Raw genomic sequence first — 14,493 nt, forward strand, 5'->3', positions numbered from 1 at the left:
CTACTTTTGATGTGCTATTTATTTTTGTTATATATTATTTTTGATTATTTGCTAAGATGAATTCATTTTTAATGAAAGCAAATTGTTAAATTTATTTACAAAAAACATTAAGTTCTTATGAAATAATATAGATTAGCTTTAAACCAACAACTTTTAATAATTGGTTAAGTTTAATAAATAAAGTGGCATAAGAGTTTTATTTTTATTTACTTTATAAACAGAATACTCTTAAAATAAGCGATTATTTGTTTATTAGTAAAGTAAGTAAGTAGATAATTTAGCATTAGAGGGTATTTTAAGATGGCATGGAAATATCCTAATAATAAAGATTAAATAAAGAAGTATAGAGAATCAATTTCTTACTTACCATTTACTTTAAGGGAAGATACTCATTGTTCTCCGTTTTACAACTTTGAGAAAAAATAAACTAATATTCCTAATATAAAACCATTAGAATTTCAAGCGGATGAGCTATTTAAAAAGGAAAGTTACAGATTATAGTTGGTAGCTGAATCAAATAATATAGAAAGCAGCTAGTTATAAAGTATGCTATCTGGCAAAAGCTTATCCTCTGATTCTGAAGGTAGAATACTATTATTTAAATGATCTTATATTAAATTGACAATTCTACTTTATGAAAATTGTAATTAATTTACAGATTAATCATAAAGTAGGATAAACTTATTCCAATTAATAAATCAATTTTTGAATGTATTTTGTTATCTTAATTTTTCAGAGGAATTAAAGAGCGAAGAATTGTTGGAGATGAGAGAAAAAGCTAAGGAGAAAGGTAGGAGAAAGGCTGAGATATTTTAAAGTTTTCAATTTGGATTACAATTAGAAGATATGTTTAACAATAATTTAAGTTCTTTGGCTAAAAATATAAACGAAAATCAGAGATCTCCTTAAAAAACAGATTTTAACTTTAACAATATAAGAAGTGGGTTATTAGATGAGATAGATAAAGTGAAAGGAATGATAGATAATCATAAAAATTTTGATGATGGTTACAAGTCAGGTGACAATTTTATTAATACAGATTAGGGTAATGAAGAAAATTAAGATAAAGACAAAAGAAATAAAAAATAGTTAAAAATTTCGAAGTAGAATAAGAATAAAAATGCTTCCAAAGATCAAAAGGAGCTATTAGATTTATCTATTCAAGGTTTATCGCCAACAAAAATAAAAGATGCTAAAAGTGAATTGAATAATTAAATTGTAAACTAGAAAGATGAAAAATCAAACTTACCAAATCAGTAGGATGAAGACAATATAAGCAGTGAGAACTTAAATGATTATTTAAATCACAATATCATATAAAGAGGAGTCAATAGAAAAAAAGGGCTAAGATAGATTTTTATTTTATACAAAAAATTTAAAGGAAATTTCTATAGCATACAAATTGAAATATTCTACATTCCGATTTATTTAAGTATTACTGACAATTTAGAGTTAGTCCAGGATTTCTTTTTATGGAAAGACTACTTATCGAAATGGATGAAGTTAAGAGGAAAAATTATTGAAAATATTTTCACATCTAATGGCTTTAGGATTATGAACTTAAACTAAATTAAGCCAGTTGAAAATATTCTAATTATACAAGGTAAATTTTAATATAAATTAACATATTATTTAAATATCTAAAAATTAAAATATAGACTAAGATTGTTCACTTGAATTCTGGCACGATTTTTAGATCTATCATAATATTTCGTTAACCACAAATGAATAAAGATATTTTGCAGATTATCTAAATAATCTTCAGACGAGAGAAGAAATTTATAAATCTTTAATAAGTCCTTCTCTGTTATAAAAAATATTAAGAACATACGCTGCTGAAAAAACTCCAAATACAAGTTTAATAAATACTTCTACTACTTAAAAGTTAAATTAAAGCAAAGGCTTCTTGCCTTAAATAAATTAAAAAATGCAATTACAATAAGTGCAATAAGACTAAATAAATGAAGGTTAGCTTCAAAATTAAAACACTAGCTCAAAAAAATAGATGAATTAATCTAGGATGCTGAGTAGAAATTCTTAATCTACAAAAGAGTTAACCTAAATATAAAAAGAGAAAATAGATTTAGTTGATCTATACTCTCAATATTAAAATATAATGATTTCTAGTTTAGGTAAAAAAATAAAAGAACCAAATAAAGTTTAATCCATTTCTCAAGGAGCAATACTAAGACAATTTAATGGAGTTAAAATGAAAATCTTATAGCAAAGCTTTCCTTATCTAGCAAAATAAAAATAAATAGAAGAAAGACTTAAAAATTCTCCATACAAATTTCCAATATTTTAAGCCTAAAATAACCAGGATAATTTATCTAATAATGCTGATAATGCTAAAATATGATTAAAATAAATAATATTTTTAACATAATATAAAATATAAAAATAATAATTATCTTTTCATTTATTAAAAATATTCATATTTATTTATTAACTTACTTAATTACTTCCATTTTCACAAAAATATTCAGCATTTATACCAAAAAAATTAATGAGATATTTTTTTTTATATATTAATATGATTGTTTAAAACTAATTTAGTCAATATTTAGGCAAATCTTTGGATTTATTTTTCAAAAAATCAATAATTCAATCGCTACTGATAAATGATTATAAACGTAATTTCATAAATATGAAATATTTTGAAGACAATATAACAGTAATTAAAATGATTATTGTAATTTATATATTAAAAAGAATCAATTAAAATTTTAAAAACCTATTTTTATTTTTAAAAAAGTTTTTTTTTAATTTAAAAGTAAGTATTTCAATAAGTTAATATTAAAAAAATGCATTTTATACTAATTAGATTTTTAATCTTATTTCACTATTGAATACTAAAACAAAAGAATTAATACACTAATTAAAGTTTTTATCTTCTACTTGTTATGCTATTCTAATTTATTCTCACTTTAAGGAAGATATTATTTTTGAAGAAAGAATTTATTTTTACATACAACTATTTTTTCTCATAAGAAATTTCAATAAAATTTATAGTTTTAATCAGAATATCTGACTATTTTTAAATTGCCATCTGATCTTTCCTAACTATTGGTCTTTAATATTATCAATCGAAAGATTTTATTTCAAAAGATCTTAAATAAAAATCTGATTTAAGAGTTTGTAGCAGAAACTAATAAAAAAAATTTATTATAAATAACAAATTTAGAAAATAAATATCAAAGCATAATTTAAAAGCTTAAAAATCTAGCAAATGGACGTAGAAAACAGTCAATACTTTTTGAGTTAATAATTTGCAGTTCACACTTAAGGTGCTCGTTGCGTTGATGTGAATAATAATGTGTTAATTAGCGGTTCAACAGATAAAACTGTCAAAATTTATTCTTTTATAGATAATAAATATGAAATGATATCCGATGTTAATTTCTTTGATGACTATGTCTACTCTGTCAAGGTTAATCTCAAAGGAGATGGTAATTTATTGATAATTCTCCTAAAGAATTTATAAAAATGTCATAGAATTTAAGTTTTAAGGAAATTTTAAATTATATTATAGGATTTTTCGTAGGTTCTAAAGATACTCACATTTACGTTTTAGATATAACTGGCAGTCCTTCTACAACTTTATCTGGCCATACAGGACCAGTAAATTAATATATTCTGAATACTTTTGATCAAAGAAAGCTACTATTTTCGAATATGCAAAATAATCGAATTTATTAGTTGATATTAGGATTAAAAATTATTTATTTTCTTTTAAACATAGCAACAAATATATAATAAATTTAAATATTAATTCTAAAATATAGATTTTTTATATGATTTTGTTAAAAATAGGTTTGTAGTTTTTCCCAAATAGACAACGATACTTTAGTTAGCGGAAGTTGGGATGGAACTGCAAGAATTTGGGATCTTAGAGAAGGCAAAGAAGTTAGAAAGTTTGAAGGTCACTCCCATGCAGTTACTGTATTGGGTGTTATGCATTTAGACTTATTAGTTACAGGTTCTTAAGATAAGAATCTTAACTTTTTCAGAATCAGCACAGGTGAAAAGATTAGAACAGTTAAAGAAGCTCATACTGATATTATTAGACAAATAGCTTTTATTGAAGATGTTGGTTTTTTGAGTGCTTCAAATGATGAATTATTAAAATTATGGACATTTGATGGTGATTTGATGTAATAATTAACTGGACACACTGCTTTCGTATTTACATGCGCTTGTTTAAGTTTTGGAAAATATGTTTCTGGAAGTGATGACTAATCTATCAAAATATGGAATGATTCAACTAACATCCAATCTATTTTGCATCCAGGTACTGTTTGGAGTGTAACAGTTAATAATAGAAACCATGACATTATCACTGCTTGCTCTGATGGTTCAGTTAGAGTTTTTACAACTGATCCTTCAAGAAAAGCACCAGCTATAGAAATTGAAGATTTTGAGAAAAATGCTACTGTTTCTAATGCCAAAGGTCCCTAAGGACTTCCTCCCGATGAGTTAGCAAAGCTTCCTGATGTAAGCTAATTAAATTAATTCCAAGGAAAGAAAGAAGGCGAGCTTAAAATTTTCAAAAACGGAGGAGTTCCTGAAGCATATTCATGGAAATAAGCAGAATAAAGATGGGAAAAAATTGGTGAAGTTTTGTCAAGTAAAATACTTGATTTTATTGTTTTTTTCTCAATATTTTTTTAAAAAAAGCTATTCCTAAAAAAACTTATCACGGAGATGAATTTTTCGCCGCAGGAGATTATGATTATATTTTTGATGTAGAAGATGATAGCGGATTCACAAAGAGCATTCCTTTTAATGAAGGTGATAATCCTATGGAAGCAGCAGAAAAATATTGTGCAAGAGAAGGTATTTTTATTTGAATCATATCAAATTATATTAGATCAAATTTTCAAGAACTGATTCCTTAGTGTAGTGGTTATCACGTCAGTCTAACACACTGAAGGTCCCGAGTTCAAACCTCGGAGGAATCATTTTTTTATTTTATTAAAAATTTATATGCAATTTTAAAATTAAGTCAATTAGAAAAAGCTATTTAAATAAAAATTATATTCATTAATTAAAACCTTTTTCTTAATTAATTTTTAGATTAGAAAAATAAATAAAATATTTAAACATAAAAAATAAATTTAAATTAAAAAAAAATATGATTTTAGCCTAATGTTTTTTAAAAAATTTTTAAAACTTAAGCAAAATAATTCAATGAGAAAATTCAAATTAATCTAAAATTTAATTTATTTAGATAATAAAAAGAATGCATTTAATATTTAAATCTATTTTGATGTTAATATTTTTTAAAAATAAAACTATTTCTTCAAAAAAAAGAAATATTTTCTTAAAAAATGTTTTATTGAATTTTTTTCAAATTATTTGATTATTTTAATTTATTTATTATTTAAATAATAGGAATAAGTAGAGCAAATATTGAGCAAATTAGATAATTCTTAATGAAAAATACTAAATATCATTAAAATTAGGGCAATTAAAAAAAACCATAGTAAAATATTTATGCATAGCAATAGGTTTAGTAATAGAATAAGTCTAGCATTTACTTCCCTCTCAATCAATTTTAATATTATGAATAAAAGAATTTGGAGGGATTAAAAAAGAAGGTGCTTGAATTTAACGAAGCATTAAAGGCTGAAAACCATCCTCTTCACTTGGTGGAAAAGCAAGTAATTTATTTCAACACAATGATTGACATGCTTGAAAAGACAAATATGTATCATACTTCTCGTCTCAACTACAATGAAATGGAAGTATTTACAGTCAAGCTGATTAACTGGCCAAAGTAATATATGCTTCCTATATTTGACTTATTCCGTATATTCGCTCTTCACCCTTAATCTGATGCTCTCTTTAGTGGTGTAGACTCTGGGCTTCATTATTTTACAGTTATTTGCGGAGGTTTGATGTCTGAAGAAAATAACGATGTCACCAAAAATGTTATCTTAAAGATTCTTGTCAACTTATTTAACCAAACTTCAGGACGTTATGGAATCTACAAGCACCATAAGTTTATAATTGAGTGTATTCAGAGATTAAGAGATAACTAGAATGCTAATTTGCAAACTACATTAGCTACTCTTATGTTTAACATCTCTGCTGAATACATCAACAACTAGAATCACTCTGTTGACGCTGTTACTGCTTATGTTAATGAAATAATTTTCTTGATCTAAAAAGAAAAAAATGCTGAAAATCTATTAAAGTATTTAATTGCTTGTGGTAATTTTGCTTTAAAATCTGCCAACACAGCTAAACCACTTATTAAAATTGGTTTATCTTTTTACTAACCTTAGATCAATGATGCTAAAATAAATGAATGCTTAAACGATTTAAAGAGCATTCTATGATTAAATTAATAAATATTATTTATATTTGACATTTTATTGAATCGTATTTCATATTTATTATTCTCACCAATAACTAACACAAAATTAATATAAGATCTTCTTTATATAACTGACTTATTTTCATTTATATCTTATTTAGCTAATTAGCGAAAAATTCTCCTATTTATTTTTCTTAATTTGCTTTATAAAAGTTTAAAATATTTTTATTTTTAAGAATAAAAAACCAAGCTTTTATAAAAAATTTTATTCAATAACTTTTGTTTTAATATAAAATCTTGTATTGGAAAGGAAAAACATCTAAATTGTTTAGTAAAACATTGCAAACAGTTTTAAAAAAATTTTATTTTAGACTAGAGAGTTAGTTTTAAAATTATCAACATCTGTCTAACTATATTAATTAAATGTTTAAAATTAAAAAATTTTTTTATTTATTACAATAAATTTTTTAAATATTTGATCTTGTAGAAAATATGTTATCAATAAGTTTAATAATAATATGTGTTCAAAGAGAAAATCACTTTTTTTTAATGATAATCCTATAAGAAATGTTTTTTACGTTTAAGAAATTGATTTTTAAAATTTAGATATTTTTATTTAATAATTAAAAATATTTATTTTTTAAAATTGTGATCTAAAATTATAAAAAAATATATTTTTTGTAGATTTTGAAAGTAAATATAAAGTTTATTTAATTTTAATTTTATATAAATTATTTCAAAAATCTATATCATTTTTTTTTCTAACATAGTTGACAAATATAAATACTAATTTTTATTTTACATTGTAAAATGAATTGATTATTCTTGTAAAAAATGGGAGGAAAATAATTTTAAACTTTACTTTTCATATAAAAAGATTCTATTATTTTACAATTTAAAAACAAAATAAAATATTGACATTAATAAGTTAGGTCTAATTTTATCTATTTTTTACTATTAATTTACAGTAAATTTTAATTTTTAATTTATAATTCCTGCATAAATAGTAATTTCTTAGTATAATTGAATGTAAAGACTTTAACAAAAGACTTACTATCAAGTTTGTTTATTTAAAATTATTTGATTTTAATTAAGTAAATTCATATTTATTTTTTAACTTAGTAGAATTATGGTACACTCTGGTGATGATCAATTCTTCTCATACTGTTAAATAACTCTTCTTAGGATAAAATTTAATTTTCAACCATTTAATTCTAGCTATCTTTGCTACCTTAAATTATAGAATCACCATGATTATTTTTAACCAAATCCTAAGATTATTTTTATTAATTTTAAATCTGATTTTATTATTTCTAATCTTCGTTTTTATTTATAAATTTCATTTGATTTGAATTATCTTGTGTGCAAGAGGATTCATTTTTCTTAGAATCTTTAAATGATTAATATCTGCTCTTTATTTGGTTTTTAAATTACTAAATAATTTTAGAAGTGCTTTCATTCTTTTAGACTTCTTAAATTTATTTTTATATTGCAAGACTCTCAGTCAATTTACTAAATATTTCTTCCTTTTTTGCTTTATTCATTTTTAAAATGGTCAGTTCAGTTTTCCAATCAAAATACCTGCTATACTTTGGATTAAGCTAATTTATTTATAAAATATTAAAAATTACATATTTAATATAACTAAATTACCATAATGTCATAGCTTAAGCTTCCACTGACAGGTTTTTCTGAATAATCTAAATCTAAGTTTTCATCAAGTTTGTTTTTGATAACTTAATCAATATCTTTTTTCTTATTTATAAATCTTTATTTTCTAATATCAGAAACTTCTTTTTCTATATAATATTCTTAAAGCAATGAAAGCTCTTGCAACTATCTTATTGAGTAAACTAAAATAAAATGATTTAAATAGTTTGAAAAAAAAACTATCTTACTTTGATATATAGATTGGGAGTCAAATGGTTAATTCTTGATTTGTGAATCTTCATTTAATTTAACTTTACGTTAAATTTTATATTTACTGATATAGCTCAGGTACTTTAAGAATCTTTTAATTCTTCTTCTTAAATAGTAGCAAGAAAATAAAACTGCATAAGTGATGGTGCTTATTTTCATAAAATATGAACCTTATGATTAAAAGTTTTAAGGTGCAAAAGTAGGTATCCGATTAATTTTATTTTACTAATTAAATTAAGAGTAATTCAAATCTGTGTTTTACAGATATACTTCAAAAAATATTCTTTTGTTCACATAAGTCATTACCAAAAATAGAAGGCTTGTTAGAATTGCATAAAAATTGAAAGCCATGAAAGCATTAGATATTTTACTGTTGTACTAATAAGATTCTTTCCTGCAATGCCTAAATACTTTATTTAATTTTTTTAATAATTATTAGCTAAAAATAGGATTTACTGTAATATTTTTCAAAGTATATGTGAAATGTCAAGAACAAAAAAGTGATAAAATAGAAAAACGGCATTCCAAATCCAAAGAACATAGATACACATAAATATTCAAAAACATCAGAGTAAGAATTAGCAATTTCAAACTCAGGACCTTAATGCATATTTATGTAATCAAAATTTGTTTTTTAAAAAGTCTCTGTTTTTTTCTTTTTGCATTTATGATCTATGAGTAATCGAATCCTATTTTTTAAAATAAATATAAATTAATTTTGCTTAAAAATAAACTTAAGATGATTGATTACATTTTAAATAACAGAAATAATTATTTTAAAAAAATAAAAATCATTTTTAAAAAATTTAATTAAAAAAGTGAATAAATAAATAAATAATTTACTTTCTGTAAATTAAATAGATGATATTGTAAATAATGTAAAGGGCTATTTTTATGAGATAGTGAATGCAAAAGAACATTCCTACATTCCTAAACCACTCAGGTGAAAAATCAATATAGTTTCCAAAATTACTGTTGCTTTAACTATTCTCTCCATTTAAAGAGAATTTATTTACAACGTAGTACATTCCAATCTAATTAAAAAAATGTTTAATTAAAATAATTTGCTTAAATTAATCTTACGTTTGTTCCTATTTTAAATAAAGATAATAGCTAAAAAAGAGAAATATCTTTAGATATTCTATCTGATACTTTATAACTTTTGACACACAACTTAATTAATTTAGTTGATAACACGCATGATATATTGACTATCAGCATTATTAAGAAAGGATATAATTTTTTTAATTATGTCGCCTTGTAAATTTGTAAACAGGTTTCATTATTTGAAAACTCATTGTTTGAACAAAAACAATACACTTAATTTGGATCTAGAGGTTACTAAAGTAGTACACTTTCATTATCTGACCTGTGTCCAAAGCAATTTAAAGTAGGAGAAAAAATATTGAATATTTGCCTTAAAACATCTCCATACTTTATTAGTAAAATTGCTATTTATAATTCAATATATTAGTAAAATTAATCCTTAAAGAATCAATCTTACTTATTAAGCTCAAAATAAGAGGTATCAAGAGAGTAACTATTAAGCATAATGTTGACATAAGTTATCCAACAAAGAGATTTTACCAAATTAATACATCTGGACTTGCAGATTTGAGTATGAACAAAACATTCTACTTCAAGTGAAATTTTGAAAATTAAAATTTTTTTGAGCAGCATTATATAAAAAGATATAGAAATTATTTTAAGTAATACCCAACCATGGTTTCTTACATAATAAAAATTGCTCTATCTCGCTAATGCTTTGCCTCAAATGTTACAAAAGCTTTAGATGAATGTGAATATTTATTAAATTCGATTTTACTAATTTATTCTTTAAGTTTCTCGATATTTGATTTCTTTTTAATAATATCCATTAAGTCATTATAGCATTCTTTCTTTGTTTTAGGATTGTTAACAAAATCAAATATTTTTCTTAGCTAATCTATTTATATTTTATAGATTCCATTTCCTAATCCCAACTTATCAGGATCATATTTGTTTATAAATCTAATCACTTTATTTTTCATACTTTCTTAATACTTTTTAAGAACTAAGTCTCTTTAAATAAAACATTCAGGAAGAGCCATTTTGACATCAATTATTTTAATTTCTTTTTATGAGTTTTCTTAAGTGTATTCGTTCAAAGTCTATTGATTTATGTAGTTTATATTTAATTAATTTCTTGTCAATTTGTGTAATATTTTGTGACTTTCAATTTACGCAATAAATTTTGATCAAAATTAATTTTAAGTAAAATTTTTCTAATTGAAATTTTAGAAGTGTAAGTAAGCTGACTTAAAACTAATTAAGATAATTTTAATTCATTGAATAAGAAAATTAATTTCAAATTACTCTTTAGAGATGCAACCAAAGTAGTTCTTGAGTCCAATTAAAGTGCATCTTAGGTATGCTTTAAATTTCTAGTGTATACTTTTAAACCAGTGTAATTTTCTTTTTTATTCTATTCTTAATCCTCTTATTGATAAACAACTGGCTGTTATTTAATAATATTTAAATTTTTGAAACTATAATTAATTAATTAATACTGAATGAAGAATAACAAACAAAGTATTATTCCAAAAGTCTATAAAAGAATAACAGCAACAGATGCTTGATAGTTAGATGTAGGGATACCAAAAATATCCACATTTTAATTTCTACAAGGAGCAGAAATGAACATATTTTACTGTTTAAGATTATTCACACAACTATCATTAAGATCAAACATATTTAAAACCTCAATTGAGCTTATTTAGCAAGCATTTTTATTTTAGCATCTACTGTAAATGTTTTTAAATGTTGTTTAAGTATTTATATCACTTTTCAAGCAGTCAACTTCAACTTTTTCTAATTATATGAACTCACAACCGTAAAAGCTTGAAGTATCTTAAGGACTTGCTATAATAAATAATATTTATTGGTAAATTAAGAAATATATTTCCGAATTAAAATACATACTTAATCCTATTTGAGCAAATTAAAAGTCTAAAACTCCTTGTGAGCATTTTAAATCTATTGTCTAATCTAATGATTTATTCACAATCAGCATGTCACATTGCCAAAATTCTTAATAATTTTTATAGATGAAAAGCTTAAAGTTAACAATTATATACTAATTTAATAGTTTTACTGTAGCCAATACCTGCTATTGTAGGGTAAAGTAAGAACACTTAGAAGTCATTTATGTATTCGTATTTTTAGTCTTTACTAACTTTAATTTTTGGAAAAGTATTTTTGAGATTAAATATTTTTGAAAAATTTAAAGTAAATAAAATTACTTTTTGCACAAATATAAAATGAAGGTAAACCCAAGATAAATAATATAAAAAATAAGCACAAGAAGCTTTTGATTTGATTGAGATACAATAGACTTGAAAGTGAAAGCTAATCTGTATCGTTATTTTTTGATCTCCAGCAAAAAAAGTTAGTTTCTATTTTAGCTGAGCAAATCGATTCTAAAAGTCTATACCTTCTTTATTTATTTAACTTTGGGTCGTTTTTTAAGTAATGCTTCTATTTAATCTATTTATTACATTCATTTAAGTCAACTTTCAATTGCTACTAAGATAAATCTACATCTAGCTATAAAAATAATTAGGTTCTAATCAGCTAAATTCTAAAAATCATACATCTAATTACTAAAATGCTTCTCCCTAGTAAGTCATACTTCTCAGTTTAAATTGGTCAAGGGATTAAACTCTTTATATCTCATGAAGTATATCCCTGTGTGTTTACAAACTTTTAGAAGTTAAATTTACATGTAAATAAAAATAATTAATTATTTACTTCTCCTTCTCAGGTTATAGCTAAAAATTCAAATCATTTCCATATTATATTGCACCTTTTAGAGTATCATTTTCTTAAAGATTTCTGCTTTGAGATTTACACTTTTCTTCCTCTAAATGTATTTCAATCTTATCAGATTCCTGTACAGTAAATTACTTGTGCGTATTCCCTATTTATTTAAAGTAAATATATGTGTTGTATGCTAATAAAAATAATAATGAGAGAATACTTATTTCAGAATAGCATGACTCTTAATCTTCTTCATCTATACATTTTTGTCTTAGTTTAACTAAAATAGCCATTCACTGACTGTATTCACTTTGACTTTTAATTAATTAATTAAATATCTATTTATTAATTGAATTATTAGTTAATTAATTAATCAATTAATATATTCTTAAATAAAATATATACTTTATTTAATTTCGAAATACATTATTAAATAATCAGGTAGGTATATTTATTTCCTTGCAATATTCTAGCTAATTCGATATCATTAGTATTCATTAAAATATAATTTACTGCTATCTGATTTTTAAAGTAATTCTTCACTAATTTCATTTATATTATTGTCATATGAACTATGATAAAATATTCCACAATTTATTTCTATATTTATCTATTTTAAAAACACAAACAAATCTATTTTGCATACAGATACATTTAAATAATTTTTATTCTAATTATTATATATGGATTTTCAATAATAACTAATTACTATTCTTTTTATATTTCAATTTTTTTAATAATTTATTTAGGAAGCTTTTCTATAAATATGCAATTTTTTATAAATTATTTGAAAAAAATATGATAAAGAAACTAATAAAATAATAAATATCAAATTTAATACTGTGGTTTCTCAAAACCTATAACTTACTTTTAATCATCAAAAATTTACTATATTTGAAATTAAAAATGAAGATTTAAAAAATTACTGAAGATGAGATAAGTGGTTACAATAGATAGATAAATAAATAAATATTAAATTCAAAATCATTTTACTTTTTATACAAAATTCTCATTTATTTTCATATATATTTGTTTCCTCGCTGCTGCTTTGATTTTTCTGCTTTAATAGGTTTAGATACTTTATAAATTAATATTATGCGTACTAAAATTATGGACCTTTATTTTGTGGAATTTTTTCATTTATAATATGTGAATTTGCTATAAAGGTTGATAAAAAAATTAAAAAATAGAAAGTGTAAAATTAGCTTAAAATCATAAAAATTAAATGAAATATCACCATCTGTATGTATGTACCTACATAGTTCGTGATATTATAATTACAGGATTAGCAATATTAATGAAGATATTTGTAGTTAATTTGTGAAAGATATTAATATATTTATAATTTTTTATTAAATAAAATCAATTAAGTTTATTTAAATTTATCTAATTAATATTAAGCAAACTCATATTTTTAATAGTATTTTAATCGAATTATAGGACAGTATGGTGATGATCAATTTTTTTTATACTTTTAAACAGATTTTCATAAGACAAAATTTCATTATCAATAATTTCATTTTGGATGTCTTTAATAGCTTAAATTGTTAAGTCATCTTCATTATAATTTTTAACTTGATTCTATTATTTTTCTTATTACTATGTTTCATTTTATTACTTTTCATCTTCACTTTTACTTACTAAGTATATTCTATTTTAATTATTTTCTGTTTAATTGGTTATTTCACTTTTTTTAGAGTCTTTAAAAGATTAAAATCTATTATTTATTTGTCTTTTTAATTACTAAATAATTTTACAAGCACTTTAATTATTTTAGACTACTTAAATTTATTTTTTTACAGCAACACTTTGAGTTAATTAACTACAAATTTCTTCTTTCCTTGCTTTATTCACTTTAAAAATAATCAAGTCAGTTTTCCAATCGAAATACCTGCTATAATTTTGATTCAACTAATTTATTAATTTAATTTAATTTATAAAAATAAAATTTATAATAAAATTAAATTACCATAATATCATAGTTTAAACATCCACTCACAGGTTTTTCTGAATAATCTAAATCTAAGTTTTCACCAAGTTTAATTTCTTTTACTAAATCAATTTCTTTTTTCTTATCTATAAATCTTTACTTTCTAATATCAGAAACCTCTTTTTCAATATAATATTCTTAAAGTAATGAAAGTTCTTGTAACTATCTTATTGAATAAACTAAAATAAAATTAAATTATTTAAATAGCCTGATGATTAATTGATTTAGTTACATTAATAGAGAGGTTTATAATTAAAAGGTAGTTTTTTTATTTGAGAGTCATCATTAGATTTAGCCTTTCGTTTAGCATCATATTTGCTAATGTAGCTTAGGTATTGAAAGAAAGTTTTTATTTTTTCTCTAAAATAAAAGCAAAAAAATAAAATTGTATAAGTGTAGGTGCTTATTTTTATAAAATATGAGCCTTATGATTAGAAGCCTTAATCGTTAAAAACAGGAATCT

General features: G+C 22.5%; 4 protein-coding genes across 4 annotated transcripts; 2 read left to right on the forward strand and 2 right to left on the reverse strand. All coding sequences in view use genetic code 6, as the record gives it.

The window, feature by feature from the left end:
• Nucleotides 1-300: 300 nt before the first annotated feature.
• On the forward strand, nucleotides 301-2,359 carry TTHERM_00666670 (hypothetical protein; the record flags this gene model as incomplete). The annotated part of the gene is made up of 3 exons (XM_001020036.1): nucleotides 301-583; nucleotides 737-1,603; nucleotides 1,659-2,359. The coding sequence occupies 3 exons, from the start codon at nucleotides 301-303 to the stop codon at nucleotides 2,357-2,359; spliced, it is 1,851 nt and encodes a 616-aa protein (XP_001020036.1).
• Nucleotides 2,360-3,229: 870 nt separating this feature from the next.
• TTHERM_00666680 (phospholipase a2 activating protein, putative) lies at nucleotides 3,230-6,344 on the forward strand (the record flags this gene model as incomplete). Its single annotated transcript, XM_001020037.3, has 5 exons — nucleotides 3,230-3,449; nucleotides 3,533-3,621; nucleotides 3,814-4,627; nucleotides 4,678-4,836; nucleotides 5,395-6,344. 5 exons carry the CDS (start codon nucleotides 3,230-3,232, stop codon nucleotides 6,342-6,344), a joined length of 2,232 nt encoding a protein of 743 aa, XP_001020037.1.
• A 1,078-nt stretch (nucleotides 6,345-7,422) lies between these two features.
• Nucleotides 7,423-12,333, reverse strand: TTHERM_00666700 (transmembrane protein, putative; the record flags this gene model as incomplete). The annotated part of the gene is made up of 15 exons (XM_001020038.2): nucleotides 7,423-7,923; nucleotides 7,976-8,175; nucleotides 8,221-8,652; nucleotides 8,699-8,931; nucleotides 9,086-9,276; nucleotides 9,326-9,693; nucleotides 9,747-10,392; nucleotides 10,598-10,739; nucleotides 10,792-11,143; nucleotides 11,204-11,311; nucleotides 11,376-11,456; nucleotides 11,524-11,827; nucleotides 11,875-11,983; nucleotides 12,032-12,200; nucleotides 12,261-12,333. The coding sequence occupies 15 exons, from the start codon at nucleotides 12,331-12,333 to the stop codon at nucleotides 7,423-7,425; spliced, it is 3,909 nt and encodes a 1,302-aa protein (XP_001020038.2).
• A 1,069-nt stretch (nucleotides 12,334-13,402) lies between these two features.
• TTHERM_00666710 (transmembrane protein, putative) lies at nucleotides 13,403-14,340 on the reverse strand (the record flags this gene model as incomplete). The annotated part of the gene is made up of 3 exons (XM_001020039.2): nucleotides 13,403-13,951; nucleotides 14,010-14,192; nucleotides 14,263-14,340. 3 exons carry the CDS (start codon nucleotides 14,338-14,340, stop codon nucleotides 13,403-13,405), a joined length of 810 nt encoding a protein of 269 aa, XP_001020039.2.
• Nucleotides 14,341-14,493: the final 153 nt, after the last annotated feature.

Source organism: Tetrahymena thermophila (assembly GCF_000189635.1).
Source record: "Tetrahymena thermophila SB210 genomic scaffold scf_8254579, whole genome shotgun sequence".
Classification (NCBI taxonomy): Eukaryota; Ciliophora; class Oligohymenophorea; order Hymenostomatida; family Tetrahymenidae; genus Tetrahymena; species Tetrahymena thermophila.